The sequence below is a fragment of the Mixophyes fleayi genome, chromosome 3 (assembly GCF_038048845.1).
Source record: "Mixophyes fleayi isolate aMixFle1 chromosome 3, aMixFle1.hap1, whole genome shotgun sequence".
Taxonomy (NCBI): Eukaryota; Metazoa; Chordata; class Amphibia; order Anura; family Limnodynastidae; genus Mixophyes; species Mixophyes fleayi.
Genome location: NC_134404.1, coordinates 183,760,550 through 183,785,622, shown reverse-complemented (window position 1 = coordinate 183,785,622; position 25,073 = coordinate 183,760,550). Strand labels below are relative to the sequence as shown.

At 39.4% G+C, this 25,073-nt stretch overlaps 1 protein-coding gene across 3 annotated transcripts in view; it reads left to right on the top strand.

Moving 5' to 3' along the window:
* LOC142144240 (popeye domain-containing protein 1-like) overlaps positions 1-25,073 on the top strand; it is a 170,138-nt gene that overhangs the window by 69,728 nt on the left and 75,337 nt on the right. Inside the window, exons 5-6 of one of the 3 annotated variants that reach the window (XM_075202848.1) lie at positions 3,554-3,565; positions 15,407-15,416. The exons of the other annotated variants lie outside the window; for them this stretch is intronic. Of the exons in view, the coding sequence (XP_075058949.1) occupies positions 3,554-3,565; positions 15,407-15,416 (22 nt within the window). The remainder of the gene's footprint in view (positions 1-3,553; positions 3,566-15,406; positions 15,417-25,073) is intronic. 3 annotated transcript variants of the gene reach the window in all.

The window sequence follows — 25,073 nt, the reverse complement described above, 5'->3', positions numbered from 1 at the left end:
CCACTCCTGAGACTGTCAGTAACAGGAGAGGATGTTGGGTTTGCTGAATATTTAAAGAGATCTGTTAAAGGTTCTGTAAACTTTCCTTTTACTACCTGAGCTAAAGTGATACATAGATATGGAGAAACCTTTAACCTCTATATCATCTTCAATTAGTACCTGTATACTCTCCTTAATTCATGCCCATTGAAAAAAATACAGCTGATAAATAACCAAATACTATAGCAGTGTTTTTCGCTGGTGGCAGCATAAAGGCCATATTTAAAATCGATCAATGCTTCAACCCAGTTGGCTTAAACTACCGAACTAGTGATTAAAGAATTGTAACTTGAGAAAAGAATAATTTAAATGTCCCGTTTGCTGACAATAGTCTCTAGCCTTTAGAACCTGCGCTCTATAGATTCTCATATTCTCCCTCTCTCTCATCACTAAATGAAACAATTAAACTAGGGTATATACATAATACATTGGCAGTGACATATAGTAACATTGAAATGTATATACATACGTATATACATTGGCAGTGAAATATAGTAACATTGAAATGTATATACATTGGCAGTGAAATATAGTAACATTGAAATGTTACTATATTTCACTGCTAATGTATATACCCTAGTCCTAGATATCCTTGTCTCTGTACAATTACTGTAATACTTTCATGTGTGAAAAGATGTGTCCCACTATTTTGGTGTGCCTTAAAACGGTGTTACAAAAGTGTTTATACTTTGTAATCCTTTTTTTAATATATAAGAAAGCCTTTCTAATAGAAAGTCAATGTATGTTCTGTAGGGTGTCTTGACTGCATGTGGTAGTGTTTAAGTTATTTACATAATGTATTTGTTTTTCTGTGTGTTATGATGCAGGTATAGATTTTTTTGTGCAATCAAATTTTATTTAAGAAGGAACTATCAGTTTTTACAGAAAATTATTAGTAACAAAAAAGCTGCAGCAGATGATAGTTGTCAGACAACAGCACAATATGATAGACTCACATCGTGATTTCAAACAACCTTACAGACATAGCTAGCCTAAGTCTTTAAAATCAGATATCTTAGTACATCCTGTAAGGTGAAAGCGAACAAATAAAATCAGGAAAACCTAACAATTAAGGGGTAGGGATACATTCAGGGGGACAAGATGGGGAGAGAGAGAGAGGAGATACAGTTGAGGGCCAGAAATATTTAAGATGTTTTTTTGGTCTGCCAAGTTGTGGACAAGGATCTTTGGAAGGGTTGTGTATCACTATAATCCTGCCCGATTGTGTTTTGTATGTGATTTATAGCAGTGAGGGTATAGATATAGATTTATAATGAATAGTATCTTTTTAATGTTAATGCTCATCTGTAAATTGTGCTTAAATTTTGTAATATTGGTTATGGGCTTAGTAAATATGTTTTATTTATTGGTTAATTTAACTGAGTAGGTAGAGGCTCTTCTATAGTATGTCTATTTATAATTCACAACCCTGCTCCTGCTTTTTATTGGTATGACTTGCCAAAGTGATACAGAGAAAAGATGGTCTTTATATTTACTTTTGTTATGAAACTTTTCCTGAAGACATTCTCAGTGCTGGCAGCAAACATTGCTTTGGTACAAAGAACAACATGTATGCAAAGGAAAAGCAAAAGCCTTTACTAAAATATAAATTGCTGCTAGTTACGTTTTTTATTTATGTATTGTTTCATATCATCAATGTTAACGTATATTTCAAATGATCAGGTTACTTTGTATTAGACTTGCTGAGCCAGTTCTTCAATTGACTTTTACAGAACAGCTTTTACACTTTATTAACCGTTTACATATAGAGTGTCCTCTTCCTGATCTAGAATTCACAGTACAAAGTAATAGTGGATTTATAAATATGCTTAAGTCATTCTTATTCATATTGTTCTTATAGCTTGATTTAAAGTGTATACAAAATGGCCGGCCAGTGTGTGCAAATAATGGGTCATTGTGGAAACTCTGATATTCATTTGTTTCATTTAGAATATTTTTTGTTTTTTTGTGGAATTACTCCATAAGGAATTATGGAAAGTGGAGTATACTGCTACTAGTATTTGTGCTCTTCAGTAAGGTTGGGTGCACACTATAGACATTTTCTCCTGATGTATTACCTATAACAATTTTAGCAACGACTGATAAACAAAAGTCCCGATCAGAATGCCGATTCATGTGCACACACTATGCATGGTTTACAAGAATTACCCTCTGATCTGTACTCTTCATCTGTCAAAACCATCTGCTGAAAAGATCATGACTCTGAAAACTCTCTGGAGATCCTGATGGTGAGTACATACATACTGCAGAATTGGAACAACATCGTTCCTGCGATGAACAAGATTTTTATTTCGGTTTAAAAATCTTATTCAATGAGGCGATAGGCTTAGGAAGGATAATCATTCATCGTTGCAAGTACACACTAATGTGATATCCGGCCAACCGATCGTTTATCGTCTGATTGACCTGCTATTCTGCTGAAAACACTGTAGTGTGTACCCACCCAGCCTTTGTCTTAATAAGAGACATCATATAACGTCCCCTGGGCAATGTAACATCTTACAGGAAGTCTTCCCACCATTTTGTAAGTTCCTTAGGGCTTAAATATTGGGTAACAAAAGTTTCAATGTCCATGATAATTGCAGATGACATCTTCTATACTTTAACAGTATTTATTTTGAAATCAATATTAACTTTTGCATGCAGAAATTGTGATGTATTCACCATCCATTCTTACTATGAAAATGATGTATAGGTGTTTTATACTGAATTAAATCCATTTTGCAATCTTGTCCTTACCTGACTGTAAAAATGAAGCTGAAGTTTAAAACATACTTACCCACTTTTGAAGGCAGCTGTCCGGGAGGGGGTCCGTCGACCCGTGGTGCACCGATAGGCTCCGCCCCTGTCAATCTTATATAATTTCAGCCAATCACAGCAGGGGATGGGGTAACGATGCTGCATTTAGCCCCCACCATCTTTAACAACGGAGACAGCTGAATCCGAGATTTTTGCCTGCTCTCTCGGGAGTCCGGGAGAACTCACAAAAATTCGGGAGTCTCCTGGACATTCCAGGAGAGTAGGCAACTATGGTTTAAAGTAGAGATGGGCGGGTCCGGTTCTCCGAGAACCGAACCCACCCGAACTTTGGGTATCCGAGTACCGAGCTGAGCAGCTCGGTACTCTCCCGCCCATTCCGAATCCAAATCGAGGCCGAACGTCATTGTGACGTCGTCGGGGCTCGGTTCTCGCGATACTTCAACTTTATAAATACACGCCTCCACAGCAATCCATCGCCATTTGACAGAGGGAGAGAGCAGGGTGTAGTCATAGGCTAATTAGAGCAGGGACAGAGAATACAATATTGTTCTTGCAATTGCTCTAACCAAAATCGCTAGTGCAGAGAGGAGGATAGAGGTTTATTATTTTTTCTTCATATTTGGCACTCCCCAGCGCTTTTGGGGTGTCCCCCATAATTGTGCATAAATATTTCTGGCTGTCAAAAGTCATATCTGTCAGCAGTATCTACTAAATAATTTTTAGCACTCCTTAGTGCTTTTGGGGTGTCCTCCCTAATTGTGCATTAATATTTCTGGCTGTCAAAAGTCATATCTGTCAGCTGTATCTACTAAATAATTTTTAGCACTCCTCAGTGCTTTTGGGGTGTCCTCCCTAATTCTGCATTAATATTTCTGGCTGTCAAAAGTCATATCTGTCAGCAGTATCTACCAAATAATTTTTAGCACTCCTCAGTGCTTTTGGGGTGTCCTCCCTAATTGTGCATTAATATTTCTGGCTGTCAAAAGTCATATCTGTCAGCAGTATCTACTAAATAATTTTTAGCACTCCTCAGTGCTTTTGGTGTGTCCTCCCTAATTGTGCATTAATATTTCTGGCTGTCAAAAGTCATATCTGTCAGCAGTATCTACTAAATAATTTTTAGCACTCCTCAGTGCTTTTGGGGTGTCCTCCCTAATTGTGCATTAATATTTCTGGCTGTCAAAAGTCATATCTGTCAGCAGTATCTACTAAATAATTTTTAGCACTCCTCAGTGCTTTTGGGGTGTCCTCCCTAATTGTGCATTAATATTTCTGGCTGTCAAAAGTCATAACTGTCAGCAGTATCTACTAAATAATTTTTAGCACTCCCCAATGGTTTGCGCTCAGAATGGATTCAAAGCAGTCCACATATGATCTGAATGAGCAACCAGGTTCTGTCACCAGTCCTGATGTTAGTGTTCCCAGTACGTCATCTGGCCAAGGCAATGTCAAACAACAGAGTGTTTTCAAATTAGTGCAAAAAACAAAAACCAAAAAAAAAATTTACTGTATTGAAGCGAAAAAGAAGTGTAACTGAGCAAAAGTTAGGTAACGATAAAAAAAAAATTGCAAGCATGCCATTCTACACACGCAGTGGCAAAGAGAGAATGAGGCCTTCACCTTTGGCTATTAGTGGCAGATCCCAAAAAGTTACCCAGCCTACAATTGGTGCACAACTACTGTTACGCGTCAAAGCCGAGCTGCAAGATAACAGTGAGGCATTACAGGAGAATATTTGCTCTGATTCACAAATGACAACAATCCCTGTGGAGAGTCCATCCAACAGTGGGATGTCTAATCGTGAGCATTCTGATGTGTGCCTTAATAGCCCGAGTGTAGCCGGTGATACCCAAATTGAGGATGCCACTTTGGAATTAGAAGAGGATGAGGGGGAGATTTGTGTAGGCGACGAGGGCGCTAATGAGGATGTGGATGAGGTTGTTTGTGTCAGTCCTGCACCAGTGGCAGCAGTTCTGGCACGTGACAAGAAAAAGGCCATTGTCATGCCTGGGCATAAAACAAAAAAATCCACCTCTTAAGTGTGGAATTATTTCTACCCAAATCCAGACAACAATTGTATAGCCATTTGTAGTGTATGTCAAGCCACAGTCAGTCGAGGGAGGGACCTTAACCATCTTGGAACCTTGTCTATGTTACGCCATTTAACGAGAGTTCATGGCAAAGTGTTGGGAAAAGCTGAAAGTTCTTCCCAAAAGAATACAAGCACTCCCTCATCAGCTAAGACCCTCCGCTCACCGACATACCGACGGCTACAAAATACACCCACCACACCATCCTCATCAATATCCTCAGTAGCGCTCGGAGTTAGCCCGGCATCCCACTTAAGGCTGGATGACTCCGGCACTATTATTGATTCCTCTGAAGAAAGCGTTAGTCCTGCTGCTGCTGTTGCTGCTGCTGGGGGTGAATCGTCATCCCAGAGGCAGGTTAATAAAATGAGCAGTCCTACATTTCAGCAATTAACTGTGAAACAATCATTTACGAGGGGAAGCAAATATGACAGCAGTCACCCAGTCGCCAAGCGAATCACAGACGCCATGCCTGCAATGTTAGTGTTAGATCTGCGTCCAATCTCCACAATAAACGCAGCTGGTTTTTCACAGTTAATTGAGGTTTTGTGTCCGCGTTACAGAATTCCATCGCGACACCATTTCTCCAGTAAAGCTATTCCACAACTATACCAAAAAGTGTGTAAAAATGTAGAGATTGCGCTGAAAAATGCCATTCTGCCCACTGTTCACTTAACCACAGATATGTGGACAAGTGGAAGTGGCCAAACCAAAGACTATATGACTGTGACAGCCCACTGGGTTGGTCATTCACCTTCACCAGCAGGAACAGCAGCAGCATGTACACCACTACGTAACATTTGTCACAGGCAGGCCACTCTTTGTATCACCGGCTTCACTAACAGGCATACGGCTGACAATTTGTTACGCAAACTGAGAGATGTGATTGATGCATGGCTTATACCACTCGGACTCTCCCCAGGGTATGTCATTTCAGATAACGCCAACAATATAGTGCGAGCATTACAGCTGGGTGATTTCCAACATATTCCCTGTTTTGCTCACACCATCAACTTGGTGGTGCAGAGCTTCCTACGAAATAACCGTGAGGTGCAGGAGATGCTTTCGGTGGCCCGTAAAATTTCAGGCCATTTCAGGCATTCAGCCACAGCATGTAGGAGATTACAGCAGCTCCAAGAGCAGTTTAACTTGCCCTGCCACCAACTTAAGCAAGAGGTGGTAACTCGGTGGAATTCCACCCTGTACATGCTTCAGAGGATGGAGGAACAGCGCAAAGCCATCCAAGCATATTGCACAAGTCATGACATTGGGAAAGGAGGGGGGATGTATTTCACTCTTGCACAGTGGGGAATCCTTTCAGTGCTGTGCAAGGTGCTAAAACCATTTGAAGTTGTGACATGTGAGGTCAGTGCAGACTCTGCTAGTTTGAGCCAAGTCATTCCTTTAATTAGACTATTGGAAAAGCAGCTTGAGAAAATGAAGGAGGAGCTGAAAGCAAGCAATTCAGCAAAGTATGTTGGCCTTGTCGATCAAGTACTTAATTCGCTTCACAATGATCCTCGAGTTATTAAGATCTTGAACTCGGATCAGTACGTTTTGGCCACTGTGCTTGATCCAAGGTTTAAAACCTACATTGAGTCTTTACTTGTAAATGAGCGAGATGTGAACTTTTGCAAGGAGCTATTGCTCAGCAAGTTGGCCGCTGAACTGGGCCTCGGCTTGACGACGTGTCCTCCTTCACTTTCTCAAGCTGTTGCTCGTAAAAAAATTAAATTTTCAAAAAAGAAGCAGGGAAGACACAGGGGGCAGACCAGAACAATTTAACATCTGGGCTGGTTTGAAGGATTTTTCAAAAAAATGTGTCACTTTGCCCATAACTCCATCCAATATGAGTATAAACATGCAAAGGATGGTGAAGGATTACTTTCAAGAGGTAGTTGATATGGAAATGTCAGACAGTCCCTTTCCTTACTGGGAAGAAAAGCAGGCCATTTGGAAACCCATGTACAAACTTGCTTTGCAATACCTAAGCTGCCCACCCTCCAGTGTGTACTCTGAACGAGTGTTCAGCACAGCAGGGAACTTAGTCAGTGATCGCCGTAGAAGGTTACTTCCCAAAAATGTGGAGAAAATGATGTTTATAAAAATGAACTACATCTTCCACGAGGAAGGCCTTCACCATCCAAGACATCCAAGCACTGACTGTTCTCTAATGGCGGATTCAAGCGGCGATGAATTGATAGTCTGTGATGATGACGTACACACTGATGAGGGTGAGGATTAAGCTGAAGATGATGCTGATAACATCTTTTTAAAACTTTCTATGTAAGTGTAGGGTGCAATCTACCCCCAAAGAGGAAAGGGACTTGTGGCATTTCCATATCACATACCATCTTGAAAGGCTGCTGTTAGGGCAATTTATCCTTAAGGGTAGGGTGTCATAGACAGAGTGACCCTAAACTGGCTTTGTCCATTTTTCATAATATTGTACAGTCTATAATGGCTGAATTTTTGGGTATTTTATACAAGTGGAGGGGGGCCTAGAGAGACAGAAACCAAACTGGCTTTCTCCATGTCAATTAATATTGTACAATCTATAATGGCTGAATTTTTTGGTATTTTATACAAGTGGAGGGGGGCCTTGAGAGACAGAAACCAAACTGGCTTTTTCCATTTCTTTACATATTTAACTATAAGTGTAGGGTGTAATATACATTCAAAGACGATGGCTGCATTGCCAATATGCATAGATGGAGAGGAAGACAATCTGTTTTGTGTGTAGAATAGGCCTACCAACGAAGAATTAAACTGTTTTTTGGATGATTTATTACCTCAACAATTAGATTACTTGTCTATAAAACAGTTGGAGCACTAAATTTGGGTTAATTTAGGCCCAAAAGCATGGATTTTCCAAAAAAATAGCAAAACAAAACCAAACAAAACCAAAACCAAAACACGCAATGGCGGTTTTGCAAAACCAAAACCAAAACCAAAACACGACGGTAATCCAGATCCAAAACCGAATCCAAAACCAAAACACGGGGGTCAGTGACCATCTCTAGTTTAAAGTGACAAGTTATCAATGTTGTTATCAGCGCTGTCTGTTCATTAATTAAAGTCCTCGACTAAAGATGATGGACAGATTTTCACAGAAATGATAGGACAACTTCTGATTCATATTCTGATAAGCAGAACTGTTCTGACATATAAGGAAAGACCTTAACTGCAGCGTATCATATGATTATTTCCAGGTTTAGTTCCTTTTAAAGAAAGACCTCTCCTAGGGTATGGTATAAGCTGTAGTTGAGAAACTGTGTTGACAGCTTCTGGATGCAGACCAGAGGCACATTTCTATACATCATTGTATTACATGGAAAGGTATGCAACACATAACTGCTTGGACATATTTCATAGCCGGCCAAGTGAGCATTGTGTGAATGTGAGTGCATTCATTTTGGCAGGTTGTAATGCATTAATGTGCTTTACAGCAGGGGAAATATTTATCTAATTCATGCTCGCAGAAAACATTGGCAGGTTTCAATTTAATGAACAATATAATCATTACTAGTCTTTTTTTTTTTTTTTTTTTTTAAACTTTTTTTCTTCACATCGGAGGTATTTTTTAGTTGAAAGTTGCTGACGTCATCCTGACACATATGAATGTCTGTCCATCAGCTATGTATACATAATTTATAATGGTGAAATGACTTAATGGGCATGTGGTTTCACGTCAACTGCGGGTGAAATACATTTACACGTAGTCTCCAAGGGTACAATGATTTGTGTCTATGGTGACCTTGAACTCTGTAAGCTTCCAGGGTTAAAGCTGTCAATTCAATTCCAAGTTCCTATAAGAGGTACTCAAGGGATAGCTGGGATTATTTGAAATAATAGCACTAGTTTATTGTATAAAGTGATAATTCAATGATTTCTGCTATTATTTAGATTATTTTTTAAAAATGTTTTCCTCCGTTGAAATGCATGAGTCCTTAATGGATCTGTGAAGTTGACGTAATGGTCCCCCTTACACCCAGATCACTACACGCATAGTTTGGTCAGCAGATTATATATTTAGAAGTAGAGTAATATTTATGTACAATATTTCCTTGCTCTCACTTGACAATAGTCAACAACTGGTAATGTAACTTCTGGTATGCAACAGCAGTGACATGGTTGATGTATGTTTCCTAGCCTGTGCATGTTTTCATACTTCTTTGGGGTATCTTAATTTCAGAGGTTCCTGTGCTAAGTAATTCTCTGAGATCTCCCAGTGCTAGTGGTATCATCAGTATGTGCTTACTGTCAATTATTTATTTGTATTACCTTGCACGTGTGAAGCCACCCGTCATTTAAAGCCCCACCTATTTTATTTATTTAATTGAGTGGGCCCATAAATTGAGAGGCACCATGAAGATTTGGAACAGGTAAAGTTCTACAGCTACTGGTTACTCATGGCTTTTCCGTAAAAATATGATTAGTCCTATATCGATAAGTAACATAAGAGCGGCCATATTAAATTGGACATAATACGTTTCTTTTCTTATGCCATATGACTGCCATGTGTATATATACACTGATCAGAAACAACATTAAAACCACTGACAAGTTAAGTGAATAACATTGATTATCTTGTTACAATGGCATCTGTGAAGTTGTGGGATATATTAGGCAGTAAGTGATCAGTCAGTGCTTGAAGTTGATATGTTGGAAGCGGGAAAAATGGGTAAGCATAGGGACTTGAGAGACATTGACAAGGGCCAAATTGTGAAGGCTAAATGACTGGGTCAGAGCATCTCCAAAACAGCAGGTCTTGTGGGGTGTTCATGGTATACAGTGGTTAGTACCTACCAAAAGTGGTCCAAGGAAGGACAACTGATGAACCAGTGATGGGGCCATGGGCGTGCAAGGCTTATTGATGCACGTGGGAAGCGAAGACTAGCCTGTCTAGTTCAATCCCACCGAAGAGCTACTGTAGCACAAATTGCTGGAAAAGGTAATGCTGGCTATGATAGAAAAGTGTCAGGACACACAGTGATGGAAAAAGTTGGCCTGGTCTGATGAATTTTTTTTTTCTTTTACACCATATGGACAGTCGGGTGAGTGTGTGTGTGTGTGTAAAATATATATATGCATGTATGTGTGTGTGTGTGTGTGTATATATATATCCATATCCATATCCATACACACATCCACAGATCGGCCACAACATTAAAACCACCTTCCTAATATTGTGTAGGTCCCCCACATGGTGGCAAAATGGCTGGCCTGTGTGCTTGTGCATCGTGTACCTGGGGAAGAGTGTACAATGGGTACATGAGTGTTAGAAGTAGATCTTGGACAATGGAAAAGGGCTTGGTCTGATGAATTATATTTTCTTTTACATCATGTGGATGGCCGTGTGTGTGTGCATCGTTTACGTGGGGAAGAGATTGCACCAGGATGCGCTATGGGAAGAAGGCAAGCAGGCGGAAGCAGTGTGATGCTCTGAGCAGTGTTCTGCTGGGAGACCTTGGGTCCTGGCATTCATATGGATGTTACTTTGCACAAACCACCTACCTAAACATTGTTGTAGACCAAGTACACGCCTTCATGGCAATGTAATTCCCTGAAGGCAGTTGCCTCTTTCAGCAGGATAATGCTCCCTGCCACACTGCAAAAATTGTTCAGGAATGGTTTGAGGAACATGATAAAGAGTTCAAGATGTTGACTTGGCCTCCAAATTCACCACATCGCAATCTGATTGAGCATCTGTGGGATTAGCTGTAAAAACAAGTCTGTGTGATGGAGGTTGCACTAAGTAACTTACAGGACTTAAAAGATCTGCTGCTAATGTCATGGTGGCAGATACCACAGGACACCTTCAGAGGTCTTGTGGAGTCCTCAAATGTCTCGATGAGTCAGAGCTGTTCAGGCAGCACGGGAGGGACATACAAAATATTAGGCAGGTGTTTTTTGTTTTTGTTTTTAACTTGATTTTTTTTTTTATTGTGTTTTATAAAGATGACAAAGACAAGCATAGTAATGAATACTGGATACAGTCTGTGATGTAAACACTGTGCACTTAACATTGCCTATATATAACAAAAACAATATACAAAGACATAATATGAATACTGAAGTTAAATAACGGGGGTAAAAAGGGTAAGGGGATATCCAGAGGCAGATAGTATATAAAGTGGGTACATTTAGGTCCAACAAAGCTGAAAAGTTCAAACAATCGGGGCTAGTGATTAAGGTGTCTGTAGAGGACAATGTTCAGTATAATCACACCACGGGAACTACTTGATCAGAGGGAAGGATACAGCTGTTGAATATTTAATGTTGGTGGTTTCCATCGCGTAACTATGTTGGGATAAATTTAGAGAGAGATGGGGGTATTAAGGCTTTCTAGTTTTGGGCTATTGCCGCCCTAGTGACGATGAGTATATGTCCAGTGACCTATTGGTTATGTCTTTGGAGATGAGTAGGCTATAGCTGTAGAAGCACCACAGTAGGGGACAGAAAATAATGGATTAGGTGACCCGTGACATTCAGTGGAAGACTAGGCAGGTGGTTTTAATGTTGTGGCTGATCGTGTATGTTCTAAGCTATGTTACCTGTATAGGAATTTGTAAATAAACATAACAGGCTCCTATGTTACCACTGCAATCTCTTTTCAACAATAAAATCAAATCAGAAAGCATCCACTGTTGAATTGTGTAATTTTGTATGAATAGATTTATTTTTTACTACGATTAACTAACTACTAATTATTTATTAGCAGACTGTAGATATAATTTTATTTCAACTTTATAATAAATATTTAGGACAAGGATCACAAAAGAACAGGTTTAAAATTAATGTAATTGTACACAGTAAATGATTTATTTACCTTTTTTTAAAAAATGATTGTCGTACAATATTGAGGGCACTATTTATGAAAGGGTGAAACCAGGAGTATTCATCAATGATAGGGATCTTTATTCTCTACACCTTCTACATTTAAGGGGATTACCACTTACAATAACCCGCTGTAAAGTTTGAATCCTACTGTTCTGATAATGAAGTTGACACACTTTTTTTTTGGTCTTTGTTAGGATGTACATTAAGCTACAGAGCAGGCACAATGCACTTAAATGCAAACTAAATGTCTCTGAGCAAATGTACTATAAGGCTTGGCCACCAGTTAGACTTTCTGCCACAAACATTTCAAATAGATGTAGAGATTTGGAATTTTTTAAAACCGTAAATATACATAGGTTTGTGTCTGGGGGCGAAACTAGCAAGCTGTGAGCGGAGGGAACCGGGGGCCCCTGACCTTCTACATCTGCCATGCAGTGGGCCCCGTTATCTCCATGCCCTGCACCTGCCGCACCAGTGGTAGTTCTGCCACTGGTTTGTGTCACGCAGCCACTTTATAACACTCTGATCTTCTGACCAGGAAGTCATAGCTTTCTAAAGAGAGTGGTACCATTACTCAGAGTAAATTAGAAGTAATTGGTGGATGCTACTCTGTCATAGTGCATCCATTGTAAAACACTGAGTCACTGTGGGCTGACAGGGAAAAATCACTTCCATGTACCCTTCAGTGAACAGATCCTCTCGCTAGATTGCAGCTGTTTCCTGATCTGAAAAACTTGGCATTCTAAAGTGTGACCTGACCCTTTGAAATGAAGAACTGTTGGCATCTATGGCAACTGGTGATTTTGTGCACCTAGGAACTCTTATCCAATGTTTTACGAGAGTCACTAACACATGAAATACTAGTTTATGTTCGGCAACCTTCAAAAAATACTTTTTGTATTCGTATCAATTTTTATTTTTATAGACCTCCAATATTGTGTTTTAGATTTATTGTTTTATTACTTAGAGAGCACAAGGTATGCTGTGGAAACAGTTGCTAGTATTGCAGAATGAAAGCAGACTGTTATAATAGATAGAAGCTTGTTTTTCTGTGCAAGCTTTGGGCATTCCAAATACAACAGAATACAATATCTCAGAGAAAAACGGAGTTTCATGACTTACATTTTCTACAACAATAAGAAAAAAGTTTTTCTGTGTGTGTATGTGTATGTATATGTGTATCTATAATATAAAAGCCTAGCGGCGTGTGTTAGTCTGTGTGTGAAAAAAACAAAAACAAGCTGCAGTGCCACCTGCTGGGCGGAGTTATACACTGACCTACTAAATTCTTAGCATTATCTAATATATAAAAGTAAAAGCCTAGCGGCGTGTGTTAGTGTGTGTGTGGAAAAAACTATTTTCTCAGAAAGGGCTTATCCAATTGACCTGAAATTTGGTATACTGACATTATTTGACCAAAAAATTAGAATGGTGAAGTCAGTTAACTTCCATCATCCCCCCTTCCCCCTGTTGGAGGGGTAGTCAAGGCTAAATTTATGAGTTGAGGGGTCAAACTCATTTTCGTTAGGTAATTTTACCTCATGAACACACATTAAAAAGGGCGCTTGTGTCGGGAAGTAACGCTCTTCCCCTGAGAAGGCCTGGGCTAGGCCCAAATGCATCACAAGAACCTTTTTAAGACCTTAAGTAGCTTGATTTGACTAGAATGCATGAGTATCATGCACGGGTTAACTTGTATATGTATGTATATATATATATATATATATATATATATATATATATATATATATATATATATATATATTTATGTGTGTGTGTGTGTGTATATATATGTGTGTGTGTATATATATATATATATATATATATATATATATATATATATATATATATATATATATTGTAACAAAGGGAGGCATTTATCTGACAAGATGCAGAAAAAGCATACAAGCAGAATAAAACATTGGCGCAGTTATGCACTTAGATTGAGATTAGACCAGGTAAATACTTATGTGTAGTTTAAAGTTTGGTTAACTTACATGATTTGAAGGCTCCTTCCTCTCAGCCGGCAGACAGGGTATGTCTGTTAGTGCAAACAGAGCCAGTGATGGGAGTGTCTTTTTAAAGAGAAGGTGGGTGTGTCACCTGCCCATCAAGCTAAGGCTGGGGGAGGAGTATCATGCATAAAAGCTTGTTTGTGTCATTTGTGCATGGAGACCAATGCTGGGGAAGCTGGCTGGTCTTGAGAGAGATTGTCTATGTCTAGCTAGCATTTAGGGTCTCCACATCACATATATATATACTGTGCAAAAGTTTTAGGCAGGTGAAGAAAAATGCTGTAAAGTGAGAATGCTTTCAATAATAGAAGTGTGTACTATCATCATCATTTATTTATATGTAGCGCCAACATATTCCGTAGCGCTTTACAATTGGGGACAAACACAGTAAACTAATAAACAAACTGGGTAAAACAGAGAGGTGAGAGAGGCCCTGCTCGCAAGCTTACAATCTATGGGTTTATTTTTTAGCAATTAACAGAAAGCAAAGTAAATGAACAGAAAATAAATCTAAATCAAATCAGTATTTGGTGTGACCTCCCTTTGCCTTCAAAACAACATCAATGCATCAATTCTCCTAGGTACACTTGCACACAGTTTTTGAAGGAACTCTGCAGGGAGTTTGTTCCAAACATCTTGGAGAACTAACCCACGGATCTTCTGTGGATGTAGGCCTGCTCAAATCCTTCTGTCTTTGTGTAATCCCAGACATACTCGATGTTGAGACCAGGGCTCTGTGGGGATCATATCATCACTTCCAGGACTCCTTGTTCTTCTTTATGATGTAGATAGTTCTTAATGACATTGGCTGCATGTTTGGGGTCGTTGTCCTGCTGAAGAATAAATTTGGAGCCATTGAGATGCCTCCCTGATGGTATTGCATGATGGATAAATACCTGCCTGTATTTCTTTGCCTTGAGGACACAATTAATCCTGGCAAAATTCCCATCTCCATTTGCTGATATGCAACCCCAAACTTGCAAGGAACCTGCACCATACTTAACTGTTGCCTGCAGACACTCATTTTTGTACTGCTCAACAGCTCTTCGGTGTACAAACTGTCTTCAGTTACAGCCAAACATTACACACACTTTCCTATACAGTGATCAAAATGGGCTGGTATACGTTGGTTGCCATACCACCACTTCTCCTTTTGTCTTCATTGTAAAATTATCAACTTCCATTCAATAACCTTTTCCATACCACCACTTCCAAATTTTCATTTCGACCACTGAGGGAGACACAGATATATATTTTTTACAGTTTTTCATTTAAATGTGCCCCATCTTCATAAATAATTATTGGACCCATTAGCAATAAAATATTACTGCCCTCTTAATATAATTGTATTTTCATGTTGCCCCTATATATATAATACAATAATATTGCCCTTGATGAAAAATAAAATGTACTCATAAAAAATGTTGCTTTTGCTGTTTGTGATAGGGGTTATGTTTTAGCAAAGTTGCAGTGAGAAAGTAGGGATAATATTAATCTGTGCGTTTTACTCTTCATTAAAGTATGTAGCTAAATAGAATATTCAGGCATGCTAACAAAGAATATGATCATATACATACACAGTGTCGGACTGGGGCATGAAGGGCCCACCGGGGAGCTGCAACACTAGGGGCCCACCAGAGGGGGTGTGGTTAGCCATCATATAGGCGGGACCTGACACTAGAGGGGGAGTGGTCAGTCCACGAAGGACAGCTAGCACCTTAGTGTAGTATATAAAGCATACAGTGTGTGTATAAAGAATACACAGTCTTGACCTGCCCCTTAGATTGGGCAGAACAGTCACCAAAAATCAGGATTGTCCCACTAGAACAGGCTTGACTAACCTGTGGTACTCCAGGTGTTGTGAAACTACAAGCCCCAACATGCTTTGCCAATATATAGCAGCTTATTGCTGTAAGGGTATGCTGGGACTTGTAGTTTCACAACACCTGGAGTACCACAGGTTAGCCAAGCCTGCACTAGACTCAGAACATTTGACAGACTGTCCTACCTGTTGTTGTCACTTTTACCACCTGTGGCTGCTGGTTTCTTTAGTTGTGGCTTGTCTGGATCCTGGAATGTTGAGGGCCCTATTTGGAAAAAATAATGGGTACATTTAGAAACGCCAACCATCCCTGCCATTAAATCGACAGCACCCACATTTAATAATTAGGCCTCTCTCCAGCCTCAACATTAAAGTAATAGTGCTCACATTTGATAAATAGATCTATTTCCCTCCAACCAACCCCAACATTAAATTAATAGTATTCCCATTTAATAAATAAACCCATTACCCTCCCTCTAAACAGCCCCAGCAATAAATTAATAGCATTTACGTTTAATACATCCATTTCCCACGACCATTCCTAGCATTAAATAATTAATATTCACATTTAATAGATAACTCTCCTCCCCACACTCAGCCTCACATTAAATTATAGACCCAAACCACCTCAGCATTAAAGGTCCCATCACCCCCTCCCTATAGTGTTCTCTGTGAAGCCCCCCTCACTATAGTTTAGTATAGTCAGCCCTCCTATGGTTTAGTATAGATAGGCAGCCCCCCTATGTCACATAGTAGTGCCCCCAAAACAATGTTATGCCACACAGTAGTGCCCCAAAGTTATGCCACATAGTGCCCCCAATGTTATGCGACCCAGTAGTGCCCCAAATAATATGCCATGCAAGTGACCACACACACATATATATCTATAATATAAATGTCTAGTGGCGTGTGTTAGTCTGTCTGTGTGTGTGTGTGTGTGTGGAAAAAATAAAACCAAGCTCCAGCGCCACCTGCTGGGCGGAGTTATACACTGACCTACTACTTTTTAACACCTTAAGTAGCGTGATTTGACTAGAATGCATGAGTATCATGCACGGGTTAACTTGTATGTATGTATGTATTTATACATATATATATATATATATATATATATATATATATATATATATATATATATATATATATATATATATATATATAGTACAAACAAATGGTTAAAGAATATACTTACCGATATGTTGATTGCTGCAGGACAGGCTCTCACTGTCTTCTGGTAATCAAGATGGCAGGAACTGAACCATTCATAGCACTATTACTGGATCTCTAGATTGTTAGTGGTACGGGAAATACAGTGTCAGGGATAGTAAGGAACCTACAAATATGATATCTATAATGGCTTAACATGCTGGAAGTCCGGCCAAGCCTTTATAACCCCTGTCACCTGAAATAAAGGTCCAAAATGTTTCACTTACTATACTGTATACAAGTATAACTATGATCAATATTTTACTAAACTTCCAATTGAAATATCAGGCACGGCTATGTAGATTAATCAGGCATTCCTTGCAACGTTTCAGATGAGGACTGTATTTTTATTGTATCCTTGTCACACACCCTCTTTAAACAAAACGCTATTTTTATGTCAGTAACAAGACAAATTGACTTAATAACTGTTATCCAGCACTTCTCATAGGCCCTGGCTGTAATCAGTCATACTTACCCTCCAGTATGTTATTCACGTTACTTGTTTTATACCTTCCTATTACGAGTTATACATGATATTATGCTTCTGGCATGTCCAGTAATTTGCCAGTTACTCCTCTACTTCCCCACTATACAGTGCTGCAGATTTTGTAGCACCTTATAAAAAACAGTAATCGTGCTTACACCGTTTGATGAGGTTCCTGGTTTCTGGCTTCACTGAGAACTCAGAACACAGATCAGCTGACAGGGGGAGGGGGCGGGTCACATGATCGCAGCTGCGATCGCAATTGAGCAGCGGGGACGTCGGGGCCTCCAGGAAAGCTCCGCCCATGGGTAAAAGGGGGTGTGGCCGTACGGTAGCCGGGCCTACCGGTGGTTTAACCGGTAGCCCGCTGGGCCAGTCCGACCCTGTACATACACAATGATAAGACTCTGCCTATATCTTGTATGTGGCTGCAGTACCTCAATACCACCAGAGGTGCTGCTGTTTTGCCCTTGAACATTCCACTTTGCCTGCAAGAGTTAATCTTCTTACCTGATTAGTGCTTGCGGCTGTTCCACTGCTTTGTATACCTGCCTCAGTCAGTGGTCTGTGCAGTTCGTTTGTTCCTGACTGCTGCTGTTTGCATCTTATCCTTGTGAATAACCTGTGCCAGTTTGCTACTTCGGTTCGACTTTTGCCTGTGATCTGACCATCCTGGATTGAACCTTTTCCTGTGACCCCCGACGCATATTGCTGTCTGGTATTGGACTCTGTCTTCTGTCTTCTCCATTGGACTTGCCTGTGCTCACTGTGTTCCACCATGCTGATTTGCTGCTTGATCTGGCCACTGCTTGTTCTGTGTTGCTATAGACTGTACCACTAATCTCTCCCTGCATCCGTGGCTCAAACCTGATTGACCCGCTACTTTGTACAGTGGTTAACCCTTCATATCCTGGAACTGTTGTTGCTATGAACTAACTTGGCTTTCTTGTATATTTTCATTAATAAACATACTTTGTTTTATTTAAACACTTCTGTATTCTCTGGAGTTCATACTAGGAATGTTAACAGATAAGAAATAATGAAGGATATTAAACATTCCCAATGTGTTGTAGATCCCACTGGATTTTCCCAGTTTTGAAATTCAAATAAAATGGCAATTGCATATGAACCAGTGCTTGAAGTGGGGCGGCTTCTTCCCCCCCCCACTTTCTTACAGACAGCCAGAACGTTGGGTAAGTAAAGCGGTGGGGGACCAGGACTCCACACTTGTCTACTGGCCTGTAAATACTGACTTGGTGCCGACGGCGGTGCTCTCCTCCCTGCTCCCTAATCACTGATTGTCGGGAGTGACATCATCACGTTCTGATATTGTCAGTGCTGTGCGTCGCAGAGAGGAGCATGAAGACTGAAGAAAGGAAAGGAAGAGAAGAAAACACAAGAAAGCCAGGTCATAGAAAGGTAATTTAAAGAATGGAGGGGGCACCAGAGTGATGAATGGGGCAAACACGTGAGTTCACTAGTAAGCGGAAATAATAGCTGGAACAGAGATAGATAGATAGAAAAGATCAAGGAGTAAGGGAGGTGCAAGAGAAGCAGGATCTGAGGTACAGAGTAGGGCGGGAGATTGAGGGATATCTGCAATGAAGAAGGGGCACATAGGAACAGAGAAAGGAAACTGATAACATGGAAGATATAAGGGGGACATTTTTGAAAAGTTTATTAGAATATTATGGAGATATGAGGGAAAATGTAAGTACACAAAGGAGACATAAGGGAGAAGCAGAGACACAGAGGAAAGGTAACTGGACACAGGAGAGGCGAGGGACACAGGGCTTTGCATCTTTTAATACGTTTTAAATTCTACTATATAGGGTTAAAATGCATCTAAATTTAATTTCACTCTATAAAAACCGCTAAACCTTTCGAGGGGCTAGATGGTCCTCCCCTGGCAGTTCATTTCAGTTCCATACCAGCTATTCTAAATTTCCACTTCGAACCACTGATATGAACAACACTTGATGCAATGAATTGCTTTCCATACAGATGTCTCTTAGGAATGGCATCTGTTCCATGTACAGAAATCTCCAACTCTGCAAGTTGATGAAAGCATGGTTTCCTCCATATTCAAAATACTTGAATTTTGTAAACCACTTTCACAGGGTTGTAGGAGAAGAGGATGTACCGTGGGAGTATATTGTACCATTTATTTTTTTATAGATGTTTCTAGTCAAGTTTAGAAGCCAGATTTGTCAGAAGCTCCCCTTACAAGGAAAACACTCTTCCAAAGGCAGTGTAGCCTCTTCCATGGCAAGGACAACGTAAATGCAGTAAGGGGGTTGCCAGGTGTAGGTGACAATGATGACCTTTAAAAGTAAAGATTCGTAATCTTAAGAACTGTAGGTATTACTTTTAACTAATAAACTTAATAAGGGAGAGTGGTTAGTCCCAAAGTCTCGTGTTCTGCTGTAAAATCTCTTAACCTAACTAAAGTAAGCACCTAATAAAGACAAATCCTTTAAATGGCCTTTTCACAACTTCAGCTTTTTGCTAATTGACCACAAAGCTAAGTGTATAGGCCTTTATAAGTTATAAGATGTGGCTTATTAGAATTAAATAAGTGCCAAAACCACATAAATTGTCACCAAAAGTCTAGAGTCTCGTTGTCAAATTTGACATGAATCTTTGAGCCCAGAATAAAGTTGTACTTCTAAAGGAAACAGAGCAGAAGAAAACAAACAAACACCCCCAAAAATCAGTTCAATATTAATAGCGAAAGAATATTCAACTGGACTGTTTAGACTTCTGTTGCCCACTTATGGCCCACAGGGACGTCAGGCGAGTCGACTTGTAGGTTGGCTACCTCCTGTCAAAACGTCTTGTAATTTCTACTATCCTACTTGGTTATGGTATTGAAGTGTTGCAGAATATCACTAATATTTTTATATAGAGTAATGGCACCTGACTCCAACATCATTTGAGAATGCTATTCCGAGGAGTCCAAATGCGTTGGAGAGGTCTGTGTTGCTGGGTCACTTGATATCTTTAGAAACTGCCTTGGATCTGTGTGCGGGAACTAAACTAGTCCCTTGTCTTTAACAAGTCCTTTTTTTGAGTTCCTTTTCTAGACTATGCCATCAAACAAGGACTGATTGTCTGTCTGTTAAAGAAGCTGAAATTGGCTCACTCTGAGACGCTGCTAGAAAGCCTAAGGGGCTATCATTGGCCTCATCCCCCCATGAGTAGCCTATGTGGCTGTTTCTAGGTATAGAGGGCATTTTTCTTTTGGCTATATGTGTGTCATTTGTCTGATTTCCAGTGTGTATTTTAAAGAGCTACACTATCAGATTCTGACCCTGTGTTGTCTGATCATAATACTGCATTGCAGTATACTCTTACTCTGGAGAACACACTAAACTGCTTACCTTGGTTCTCCAGAAGCTATAGACCAGCCTATGTGTACTATTCCCTCCAAACAATTTATACTTGACCTGTTGAAATGGTGTTGGGGATTGTCAGTTCAGCTAAACGGACTAATACTAAACCCTACGAGTCAATGGCCAAATGGCCCGGAATCCACTAAACCAAGATATTATCCTTTACTGAATGGCTGGTGCTTAATCTGGCGTCAGATATACTACTACACCCTTTCTAGACTCACAATTATGTGTTCACACAAAACAGTTCAAGGGGTCCCCCACACAAAGGACCAAGGGACACATTTACTTCAAAGGGGGCAGTGACCAGCGACCAACCAATGAAAGTTCCTTGTATTAGCCGCTAACAGTCAACCTTGTCTGGACTGTAAAGAGGAGAGAAAAATATTAGTAACAAGCATAAAAAGATCATCACATCACATCACATTGCAGAGAGAGGGATATTGTGCAGCAAAGGAAGCAGGATAACCAAGTGAGAAAACTTAGAGACTCCAAGGGCCTCCCCTTCGGATTATATTGACTGATGCCAGGAAGCTTACTAAAATGTTAACCCTTAGTAGATAAGTGAATTGTAGACACACACAAACATATTGGGCCTGATTTATTAAAAAAAGTAATGCAAAAAATGAGTGTGTTTTCTCTTGGACAAAACCGTGTTACAATAAAAGGGGTGCAAATTAGTTTATTATTTTGCACATAAGTTAAATACTGGATGTTTTTTCATGTAGCACACAAATATTTGATAGCTTTATTTTTACACTGAAATGTAAAGTTTTCTAGGACATGTCCCCTACCCCAACTATAAGTCTGGCTCTACATTTTAAATTTACTTCCCCTTCCAATGCAACATGGTTTTGCCAAGGTGCAAAATTAGTGAATCAGGCCCATTGTATTTAAGTGTGTTCTGCTTTAGGGCCTCTCGTCAGTTGTTGTGTAACCAAGAGCTGTGTTTTAATAGATATATCTGACGACTTCAATGTGTGAATTCAGTTGCTGTCAAAAAATCCACAATACATCCCCTTAAGCATTTCTCTGCCTTGTCAGTCAGCGGTTTCCTAAGAGGAGTTTTAGGACTTACACACCAACCAAAAAGAACAATAGTTCTTTAATCAATAAAAAGAAACTTGGCTCCACCTAATAGTTTTTAACAGCTGATAGGAAATCAGATCCCCTCAACTTAAGCTGGGTACACACTACAGAAATTTTGACCAACTTTTTATGCCGAGCGATTTTACATGCGATCGATGTTCCGATCGCTCGTCCATGGACTGCATACACACTAGCCTTGTTTAGGACGATAAAGGGAAGAGCGGACGTCCCTTTAGCGACTTTTTACAGCCATGTTGTCGTGAGCAATGACTGTAATTTCATACTCACTGTTGTGGATCGGTCCGAAGTTTATACACACTACACAACGGAAATGAGATTGGAATGATTAAACGGTACGACCAACCAAATGAGGCGACAATCGTCCATTTGGGCAGACTTTCGACCATCGTGTCACTGCACACACTGACCCGACTTTTGAACGAGAGGTCGTATGTCGGCTGATTTAGCCGATTATTGGATGAAAACTGTGTAGTGTGTACCCAGCTTAACTATTATAAGTATTAAACTGGAACAGATTTTTACCACTACTACACACTTCCTTATTACCTGTTTAGTATACTTGTTGGGTAAAGTTATTCTTATATTTAATCTGGTATTTCTCTATACACTTTACATTCTTACATATATGAATCTCCCCATCACAGTAGAATCAATATTTATAATTGACAGATTTTCTCACAATGTATTCAGTAATATACCCTAGGAGTAATAAGTATTCAAGTCTCCTCTCAAACCATTAGGTAGATCAATGTCCATCAAATGATAATCTATAATGTGCTGGAAAATAATAATCATTCTATTAAAAACATAACACTTAAATATATTTGTATCCTCATGGAATCCAAACTCACTTTACCGGACATTCTACGTCCATGTACCTACTCGTCTATATATATATATATATATATATATATATATATATATATATATATATATATATATATATATATATTTGTGTGTATGTATGTCTATGGCAGAGGTCGGCAGACAGGGACAGCTCGGGTACAGTCTGACTGGTGGTCAGATAGTGCCTCTCTCCCCGTACTATATCTGCAGATCCTGTGCGCTCTGGGGCTCTGGTGTCTCCTCATTGACTGTCGGGCGTGATGTCATCATCACTTCCCCACACTGTCAGTCAGGAGCCGTGCAGAGAGGAGCCACTGCCAGAAGAGAAGACAGAAGAAAAGAAGGTAATTGGAAGGTAGGAAAAGAATGGAGAGCAGTGTGATGAAGGAGGGGAGAAATGTCATAGATAGATAGATAGATATTTTATAATTACATTATATTATTTTTGGTATTTTTTTTTTTTTTAGTTAATAATAAAAGTATCATATCTAAACTTAGTTGGGGGGCGGGCACACCAAGAATTTTCACACAGGGTGTTGCTAGTCCCGGGGCTGGCCCTAGTGCTATATGAAGTGAAATACTGCTTTAATTTATGTTTGAACATTCCTTCTGTGTTCTAAAAATCTCATATTAATCGTTTTTGTGCTCCTACTCACATATTGGATACCACAAACATATTATATTGAGTAAGTTGACTGGCAATTTATAAAGCTTTTGAGTGAATATTTATGTTTTTTGTTGTTTCTTCAAAATCCATGCTTACTAGAAATCTTGTATGATATATATAGATTTTTTTTTTAATATATATATATAATTTATTTATTTTTCAGTTAGATTGCTTTGTTGGTGATTTTTGCATCAGAAGCTGTCCTATGTTGATTGTGGCGATATAATTTCCAAACCATTAACTAATTACAAACATTTCTCGTGTTACAGCTAAATAGTAGCTTTGCTATCTTGTGCCATCAAGGATTTTACATAAGAATTCTTATGAGGTCTGAAGTGTTGCTAAGAATAGATTCTGAAGGGGTGCCATATTCTCACATTATGTGAAGAAAAGAGCCCTTATCTGTGCTCTTTTTATCTCATTGGCAGCAAGAAAAAATCCTGGGAGAGTGTCCAGGACATGCACTTATCAATCAATACTTACAGGAAGGTCTCCTCTAGCAGGGTGTCAAGTTTAAAAATAACATTACAATGCAAATCGCAGCCAAAAGCTAGAGATGACAACATATATTTTTTCTTTCTACATAGTTACACCCTTTCTAATAGTCAAGCCTGGTGCAGACAGTAAATAATTATTAGTATATATCAAATTCAAACAGTTTAATGAAAGCATGGGAAGGAAGTGTAGGCTTTGCGTGAAAAAGAAAAATGTGTAAATACTTAATGTCTCTCACTATGCAGTGAATATATATGATGATCATACGAGTGGGGTAGGTTTTTCTGCTTGTGGTAATACAGACATTGACTATAGGACATAAATTTCCGAAGAATATCATGCCGCTGTGACAGTAATATAGACTTGCCATCAAACACACAGATAACATTTCCGACACTTCACTTCTAAATTGCCACCACAGAAAATGCCGACAGACGGAATTGACGTCACTTAAAATGGCCACACTGAGATTTATGGTTTCAAAAATTCAATGACAGTACTTGTCAACTTGTGCGAGTTGTAGTATATTGGATAATGCTTATCAGTACTGTTAAATCTAAGCATACTGAAACCAACAGGGGAGATCCATGACCATATCAAACCACAAGGCTGCAGATCGAGTGCTTTTATACAGGTCATGGAACTCCAAAATGCCTTCTATTATCCAATAAAATGGCGTATAATTTCTTTATAATATGTTGGATGTTTTAAAATAGCAAGGTAAGTACCGTTTTAAGCATGTACCTTAGCTGTTCTTTTACAAATTATTATTTCCTTTTGAAAATCTCTCTGGAGGTTGCAAAGAAAATGTAGCTATTACATGCTTACACAGCTCTCTGCATGTCATGTGAAGGCAGAGAGAGCAGAAGGAAGAGGATCTTGCATAACACAGAGAATATAGAGATCAGAGGGGTGTTCCAAAGCATCTCTGTTCACTGCATCATATACCATGTGACTGTGGCTGCCATGGTAGTCTATGGCACTGAGCAGAAATATAAATCATTCATAGCAGGCTGAAGAAACAAGTTAAGGGAATTGGTAAATAACATTCTTCTTGTAGTCTGTCACAGTGATTTATGTTAAACATAGCTAATTTTTTGATGGCATTGTTTTAATTTCCATAGAATTAAAATATATTTTGAGAAACATTTTATATAAAAAATAAATAAACAAAAAAAGACATAAATTAGAGGGAAGAAAACAGCCTGTCATACAGCCGTGTCTTTCCTCCTGTAAAGCGTGTTCATGGGGGGTGGGACCAGGTTCAGGAACTGAAGCAG